Source organism: Loxodonta africana, chromosome 15 (assembly GCF_030014295.1).
Source record: "Loxodonta africana isolate mLoxAfr1 chromosome 15, mLoxAfr1.hap2, whole genome shotgun sequence".
In the NCBI taxonomy this organism is placed as follows: Eukaryota; Metazoa; Chordata; class Mammalia; order Proboscidea; family Elephantidae; genus Loxodonta; species Loxodonta africana.
The window spans coordinates 77,619,674-77,628,473 of NC_087356.1; the positions used below are offsets into that span (position 1 = coordinate 77,619,674).

Genomic DNA, 8,800 nt, shown 5'->3' on the forward strand with positions numbered 1-8,800 from the left:
CCTTGGCCTGAAGAGAGGAGGGGGGAGAAGCCCAGATCAGCCTTCTGGGCTTGCCCTGACAACCCGCTGACCTGGCCTCCAAGGCCAGCCATGGTCTCCGGTGCCACCCTGTGGTGGTGCTGGGAACCGCCTCCCCTAGCCTTGCCTCGGGACCCCTTTGGCCTCTGGCATGGTTTCACCCACCTTCTCAGGCCAGAACAGTACTCTGGCCAGACCCACTAGCAAAGAAAATTGCCCACCCAGCTTTCTCTGCCTTCCCACCTGCTTCCTTTCACTTCTTTTCACCTTTCCTGCCTTCTTGGCTCCACTCTGTCGTCAGTGTACACATATTTGTACACATACATTCATCACACAATGACCAGGCTGTGAGCCCCTACCTTGCCCTCCTACGTGTACTTGTGTATGCTGTCTTTGCTGGGTGCACATAAGCCTTCACTCCCCCTTTCTGCCCTGCCTGCTCTGCCTGCACCCCCCGATGCTGGGTGTTTTCTGCAGGCAGTATCCCTGGCCCCACTTTGCCTTGCAGGGCCAGACCACACACAGCCCTCATTTCTTGGCATCTGATTGGCGCTTATGGCACCCCTGCTTGCTGGGCCAGTACCTGGGAACCCATTCTTCTCCCTGTGCCGAGGGGGCAGACAAAATCAGGTGTAGAGCACCCAGCCTCCAGGTTTGAACTGACTCTACGAAGCCAGAAACTAAAGCCAATTTGGGGGGCACAGCGGTGAATACATGCAAGACAGCCAGCTCTGCCTCATTGGACGTGTGGCCTTGGGCGAGTTACTTAACCTCTCTAAACCTCAAGTCCTCATTAAATGAAGTTGGTGGCATGCCTACCTCCAAGGGTGCTGGGACGATTCATAAGCTGCAGTGTTATGCAGGGCATGGCGCCGGGCAGCACTGGCATATGTCCCTCCTGGACCCCTGGTGGGCTGAGCCTAGCTGGCACGCATCCAGGGAGAAAGTCGGGGTGGAAAACTATCTTCGCCTCTCTCTTCTCGCCTGTCTCTCGCTCCAACTACCAATGCCGCAGTCCGGTGGGGTTCCTGGAGGGGTGGGGTACCCAGGGCTTCTGGTATGGAGCTGCTCAGACCTGGGGTGCCTGCTCATAGCCTGTCTTCACGCCACCTGCCCGGTTCCTGGCCTTTCCCTCCCCTGCCTTCCTGCCGCCTACCCCAGAAGCAGACACTGACTCTGTCCCCCTCCACCTCTTTTCCTCATCCAGAATTCCCCTACACCCCGTCTCCTCCCGAACACGGGCGGCGCACCGGGCCTGTGCCCACAGCCATCATCGGGGGCGTGGCGGGGAGCGTCCTGCTGGTGCTGATTGTGGTCGGCGGGATCGTGGTCGCCCTGCGCAGGCGCCGCCACACCTTCAAAGGCGACTACAGCACCAAGAAGCACGTGTACGGCAACGGCTACAGCAAGGCGGGCATCCCCCAGCACCACCCACCCATGGCCCAGAACCTGCAGTACCCGGATGACTCGGATGACGAGAAGAAGGTCGGCCCGCTGGGGGGCAGCAGCTACGAGGAGGAAGAGGAGGAGGAGGGCGGGGGTGGGGGCGAGCGCAAGGTGGGCGGCCCCCACCCGAAATACGACGAGGATGCCAAACGGCCCTACTACACAGTGGATGAGGCAGAAGCCCGTCAGGACGGCTATGGGGACCGGACTCTGGGCTACCAGTATGACCCTGAGCAGCTGGACTTGGCTGAGAACATGGTTTCTCAGAATGACGGGTCTTTCATTTCCAAGAAGGAGTGGTACGTGTAGCCCCCTCCCCAGAGCCTCTTGTCTGCACCCACTTCTCCCCAGCCCACACCCGCACGCCCCCTGCCCGCCCCCCACAGCCCACTCCTCGAGAGTTCAACAGACTCACCAAGCTGTCCAGAGCCAGCCCCAAACTCCTGGGGAGCAAGGGGAGGCCAGGGCAAACAGGACTTGGCTTTGTTTTTTATTTCCTCCCCCTCCAGGCCCTTCCCCATGGTGTTGTGTTCGCCTGTGGCTTTGGTGTTGCTGTACCTCTCCTTTACTGTCGCCACCCGCCTGCCCTCTGTGCAGGGAGCCCCGTTCTCCTCTTGTGTTCCTGGGCGTCCCTCCAGGGTTTGGGGAGCCAGCCCTCCCCGCCCCCCAACACTGGAATTTGTTTGTGTTCTCTTCATTGGGGGTGGAAGGCGAAAGGGGCTCCAGGAGGGAAACCCCCGCCCTGCCCCCAGATGCTGCTCCTCCTTCCCCAGGGAGAGGGAACTGTGCCCCCACCACATGCTGTCACAGACAAGGTTGGACCCCTTGTCTAGACAGCTATTGTTCCCCAGAGGTGGGGGTGGGGGTGTGGCTTCTCCAAAGCACCCAGGGGAGTCTCCTTTGCTAAGTGAATCAAGTTGAGGCCTCCACTCGGGTCTTTGGGCGGTGTGTTTGCTGGTGAGCTTGGGTTTACATTTTTTTCCTCATTGGCCTACAGAAAGTTCAGTTGAGCCAGCTCTGTTGTGTCCCTCATTTTTCACTGCCCCCCCCCACCTGCCCCCATACATAGTGGGACTGCAGAGTGTGTTCTCCCTGCACTTCCTATCTGCCTTCACCACACACACACATACAGACATGCACACCCCACTTGTGGCTGCCCTGCCCTCCCCTGAGGTCACATGCCTTACCCAGGCTGACACTGGCCAAGGCTCAGCCTCTCTCACCACCTCTTCCCCCTTCCCAGCTGAGAATGGGGGCAGCTGGTAGAAGCTTCTAGGGCAGCTGAGATTAGGCCCCCTGGTGCCTCTGCTGTAGGATCTCAGATCTGGTCCAAAACTGCCTCTCACAGCACAAAAGTTTCTAGAATTTCTCCCTTGTTTATCAAGTGCTAAAACTCTTGATTCTCCTGGGGAAGAGGGGAGTAAGGACTGGGACCCCAAAAGGCAAGGACCTCCAGGAGACGGAGAGGAAGAGGTGTCACAGAGAGGGGAGCCACAGGGGAGAACCTCTCTGGCAGCCTTCAGAGGCAGTCTGATAGGCTCCGATGATAACAGACTAACGCCTCTCACACACAGGCCAATGTAGAAGATGTCATGGGCTTACCAGAAGGTGCAAGGGCAGGGGAAGCCAGGGATCCTGAGTCAGAACCTTCTACTCACCCACAGTCCATTCTCTGCACAGATGTCCCTGGTCCCCATTCTGGGATAAAGGGGAGGACCTTGGAGAAGCTCTCCCTTTTAATGCAGACTCCCTTCCTTGGATGGGATATTGGGTACCCTGTCAGTCACCCATGACTCGGGCTTCCCATCTGTACAATGGAGGAAGGCTGCCTCCTAGCCCTCTCTGTACCCTCAGCTCAAAGTGCCTCCATTCCTCCATCTGCCCACCAGGTCCCCCCAGCACTCTAGACAGGCATATTAGTGGGGAAGACCCCTGGGATGGGAGAGGCAGGCTCCAAGGACCCTCTCATGCCTGTTACTAGGATTCCAGTTAACTCAGCCCAGAGCATCAAGAGCTCTGTGGGATGGCAAGTGTTGGGGGAGAGGAAGGCAGAACACTTTGTGCCCCACGGGCACTGCCTTGCCCTACCATAGGCTTCCCAAGGGAGCTGCCCAGCCTCCCACCCTACTCCTCCCTCCCTGGTGCTGCTATTTGAACCCCAGCCAGCTCTATCTCTGCCCTAGCAACTCTGGTCCCACCTGCTGGGCCACCCTTGCCCAGCTCCCATTGCCCTAGCCCCAACCAGGCCGCCCAGTAGCCAAGTAGCAGAAGTCAGAAGCCATGCCAGCCCCGGGGTGGCTCTCCCCTCTTGGCATTGGGGGTACTGGTTGGGTTAGAGTTGGGGGAGAAAATTCTGGAGTCTTTCTAGCCACAGGGCAGAGGGAAGTGGAGGAGCTGGATCCAGAGAACCCCCTGGGCTGCTTCTCCCAACAGTATTAGTGCCCCCTTCCTAGGGCAAAGGACCTTTTCCATGTTACATCACTGCTGCATACCACCTCATGTCACTTCTTCTGGTCCTTGTGCTTGGTCCCTTGCCTCCAGGCAGGAGGCAGTCTCAGGGGCCTGCCTGATAGAGGCCCTCCATATCCCCTTGAAACCAAGAGACTGAAAGGACTTCTCCTTCTGTGTCTCCCCTTCCTTATCCTGCACTGCCATCCCTACTCCTAATTATATGACGGACTTAGGAGGCCCCCGGGCCCAGCCAAAGCACTGAGTCCCCCTTAAGCACCTCCTCACCCACCCCTCAAGCAAAGCACAAATTGCGGGGCCCACATAGAATAGGCTGTGCTGGTAGCTCCTGCCTCCCGAGGAGCCTAGCAGCAGCATCCGCACCCCAGACAGCTGCTACCCTGGGCTGCAGGTGGGCACAGGGTAGGGTTGGCACTTGGGCCTAGAGAGATGGGGTTTTTTGTGCCCCAAGTTCATAGGAGGATGGACACTGCTGCTGGGCCCACAGATACAGCCAGAGGCCTACCGAGCGGCGAAGGGGAAGCCTGGCCTGGCAGAGAGATGAGGACACATGGCCTCTCCTCCATGCCCACAGCACGAGCTGAGCTTCTGCCTCTGCTGGAAATGAGGTGAACTTGGTACTAGTTGTGCCAAGGCCTCCTCAGTTGTTATCCTGCCTCTTGTTGCCCTGCCTCTGCCCCTGCCCCTGCCCCTGCCCCCGCCCCTGCCCCTGCCCCTGCCCCTGCCCCCCTCGGCCCATACCCCTGTTTCCTGACAAATTTTGATACTGTTGTAAAGTGTAACGGGACCATCCGTGTCCCCTTTTTCCAGAAGGATCTGGAAGTGGCAGCATGAGTCCATACTCACACACCAGCAGAGGCAGCCCCTCACATGCACCTCTGCACACAGTGGGCACACACTGAGACAGACCCGGGCACAGTCACCCTGTACAAGCCCGGCACATGCAGACGGAGCGCGGCCTGCGCAGACACACACGTACATACAGAGGGACAGGCTTGATCCTGCTGAAAGCCCTTGAGGAGAACCCTTGATGCCCCAGTGCTCAGGCTGCTTCCCTGGGCCATGCACCCCCTCTGCCAGCCACCCCCCATGTACCCAAGTCACTTGTACAATACTTCCTCTGCCATCCTCAGAGCAGAGGAATCGGGAATTGTGTTAGGCATAGGCGAGGACCACGTGAATGTGGGCAGCTCGCCTGAGCTAACGGTGCAGGAGAGGGGCCCAAGACCTCCAGGGGTCCAGGCAAGAGATTGTCAAAGCCTGACTGCCAACAGCAACCCCCTCCCAGACCCCCTACACCTAAGGGAGACCTGCTGTGGCCGCGTGCAGGCACACAACCACCCCGTGCCAGGGATGCGTGCCAGGAATGCAAGGGAAGCAGGCCTCTGCTGTGCCCACACTGAGGGCCCCTGGGCCTTGCTGCCACTGCCCTGATCGAAAGGCCAGAGGAGGCCCTCCCGCACAGGTGCTGCTGCCTTTCTGACCCTGCTGTGAGGAAGGGGATCCCTTTTTGTATAAATGGAAACAAAATCAAGGAGAAGCTGCCAGTCCTCACCTCTGAGTGTGACCCTTTGCTTCAGCTTCTTCGTCATGGTTTTGTCTTTGGTCCTGGGGCCTGCCCAGCAGATTCTCCTGGTTCTGACCCAAGGGGTGTTTGCATCGCCCCCTTTTACTTGTATAAAAAAGATTCTGGGTTAAAGATGTACTGAGGAAAAAATGTACTTTTTTATAAATAAAGTGTTTAAAACAAACCTGCGTGTCATGCCTGTCATTCCCCAGCTGTGGCGCTTCTCCATGGCACTGAGGACTGGGACAGGTAAAGCTGGCTACGATGGGCAGAGCCCTCACAGCAGGACCATGAAGGGAAGGGTCCCTGCGCCTCTGTGTCAGGTCCCATGGCTCTGACAGTGACAAAGAACCCCATGCCACCATCTTGCGGGAGCCCTGAGGGAGAACGGGGCACCCCACCTGAGACCACTCACAGCTCAGAGGCTGCCCCTGAGCCCCTTCTACACCAATAGGGAGACATGGATGGAGATATCTTTGTTGGTGTCTGCAGGCAGTCAGGGAGGGCTTCAAGGAAGAGAGGGCTGAGTTGGGAAAAGGCAGAGAAGAGGAAAAGGCTGTGGAACAAGAGTGGGGGCAGGGCACTGTGCCTGGCTGGGAAGGTGTCCCTACTCTCCTGGAGCTCAGAGCTGAGGTCCTTCTCAGTCTCCTCCCTGACTCCCCTTGTCACCCCACACCCTGCTGTCTGCCACCCCCCCTCCAAGTCCCCTCCTGTGGTGTTTGGAGAAGAAAACCAGCAGTGTCACACTTGTCGTGTTAGACAGATCCCTGGGGACAGAAGAGTGGGAGCTTTATCCTTTCATCTTATTTTTCTAGTATGCTTCGGCCCCCACCCCTGGCAAGCTCTCTCTGAGATCCTCCCCCCATCTCTCTCCAGGGGGCTGGCTGGAGGGAGGGTCTCACTGTCCCTCGGTTATGCCCCCCTTCCCACATCAGCACCATCTGCTTCTCATCTCCTGGGCTGGAATGCAGGACAAATTGATCCCGGGGGTGGGAGTGGCAGGGGGTTCAGTGGCTGCCCCTTCCCAGTCGCCCCCGCTAGCATCTCTTTTCACTGAAATCCATACCACAGACCCCTGGGGAAGGGGGTAGGGAGGCTGGAAGCCAAGGGGGCTGCTTAGCAGAAAGCTCTCCTGCCCTTCTGGGGCAAGGTGCCTTTTTTTTCAGGCCTAGGATTGGGACAGGATGGAGGGGCGGGAGCAGGGAGAAGGCCACAGCTGTTAGCAGCTGGCTTGGGCCTGCCACTGACAGGACAAACCAACCCACAGGCTAGACCAGGGCTGTGTTTAGAGGTTGGTATTTGAATTAGATACAAATTGCTCGTTTAAGCAGTCACTTCCTCAGTTTTCCAGGCTGTCCGTTTAAGTTAATTTTTAATTCATGCAGGCAATAAACGCTTAAGTACGTTATTAATATATTGGAAGAGTGCAGTGGACAGAGCGTCCTAATTGGCATTTAACTAGCAAATTAGCCACGACTTTCTCTGGTGGAGGGAGGAGGGCAGGCCAATTAGTCCCAGCCAAAGCCTCTCTGGGCGGAGCTTTGGGCTGGAGAAGGCAGTCCCAAGCCCTCACCCAGGCCCAGGTGCCGGGATGCCTCAGCTCCCCTTGCTGACATCCTGGCTGTCTCCCCTTGTGCTACCCTCTTCTGGGTGCACATGACTAAGGAGGTAAACTTGATGAATTGAGGGATTCATTTACTCATGCAATCATTCATTTATTCATTCATTTAGATCCTATTTTTAGCCACCCTGGGCCAGGCACTGTGCTCAGAGCTGGTAATACTGTGATAGTCCCACACACTGTCCCTGCCTTCGAGGACCACAGAGCCCCTAGGAGCCCCAGATTCCAAAACAGCCAATACCATGCTGGCCACAGGCCGTAGCAGAGGTGTGGGTAAAGGGCTGCAGTAGCACAGCTTGGGAGTGACTAATTTTGTTTAGGAGGGCCTTCAGGACTTGGCAGATGAAGCAGTACGTCAGCTGGGCCTTGAAGGATGTGTATAGGAGCTCACCAGACAGGGGTCAGTTAAGAGTATTCCCAAAACTAAAAAAACCAAACCCAGGGCTGTCGAGTCGATTCCGACTCATAGCGACCCTGTAGGACAGAGTAGAACTGCCCCATACAGTTTCCAAGGAGCGCCTGGCAGATTCAAACTGCTGACTCTTTGGGGAGCACCTGTAGCACTTAACCACTATGCCACCAGGCTTTCCCCCAAGTACCCAGCAATTCCACTCCTAGGTATATACCCACAAGACTTGAAAGCAGGGATTCAAACAGATACTTGTATATCAATGCTCATTGCAGCATTATTCACAGCAGCCAAAAGGTAGAAACAACCCATATATATCCATGAATAAACAAAATATGGTATATACATGGAATGGAGTATTATTCAGCCATAAATAGAAGTGAAATGCTGATACATGCTACAACATGGATGAACCTTGAAAACATTATCCAGAGTGAAAAAAGTCCAAGACAAAAGGACAAATATTGTATGATCCCACTTACATGAAATCCCTGGGATAGGTAAGTGCGTAGAGAGCAAAGTTTATTCATGGTTGCCAGATTCTGGGGAGGGGAGGAAATGGGAGTTAGTGCTGAAGAGGCACTGAGTTTCTGTTTGGGGTGATGTAAAACTTTGGGAAATGGATAGTGGTGGTAGTTGCACAATATGGTGAAAATAATGTTGCTAAACCGCACACTTAAAAATGGTTAAAATGGCAAACTTTTTGTTGTTTTTTACCACAATAAAATAATTACATTTTTTTTTTAAAGTATTAAAGTATTCCAGGCAAATTTGATAATAGAACATTTTAAGGTAGGTTGTCTAAAAGGACCCATAGAGACCACCCTAGGCCGGCACTCTCATTTTGGGCAGGGAGAGGAGAAGCCTAGAGGGAAAAGTAAGGTTTTGCCAACCAGACCGTTAGAAAACTTGCCCTTGATGTGCTCAAGGGTAGGGCCATGACCTGAGAACAGGGGGAGGGGGAAGGGATGGAGGGGGAAGGGATGGAGGGGAAGGAGTGGGGCCTGCCTAAGGCCTGGGGTGATACTAAACCTGATAGTGGTTCAGTTCACCCACAGAGCAGCAAGAATCCCCATTGGGGTTTTAACTGGGTTTGCAGGAGCCCACTTGTTGGGTGGAGCCATCAGAGTCATGTGGGGCTCATTGAGGAAGACTTCCTGGAAAACGTGGAGGGGAATGGGAAAAGTTGGAGGAGGAAAGGCCTCTGAAACCCTGAGGAGAACACCATTGAGACCCGGCTCCTTGAATTCCCTCTACACCTGGCCCCATG

The 8,800-nt window shown here is 55.7% G+C and overlaps 1 protein-coding gene across 1 annotated transcript in view; it reads left to right on the top strand.

Moving 5' to 3' along the window:
* Nucleotides 1–5,639, top strand: part of NECTIN1 (nectin cell adhesion molecule 1) — a 79,827-nt gene extending 74,188 nt beyond the window's left edge. Inside the window, exon 6 of the mRNA XM_064268943.1 lies at nucleotides 1,226–5,639. Coding sequence (XP_064125013.1) covers nucleotides 1,226–1,773 — 548 coding nt within the window. The 3' untranslated portion in view covers nucleotides 1,774–5,639. The remainder of the gene's footprint in view (nucleotides 1–1,225) is intronic.
* Nucleotides 5,640–8,800: the final 3,161 nt, after the last annotated feature.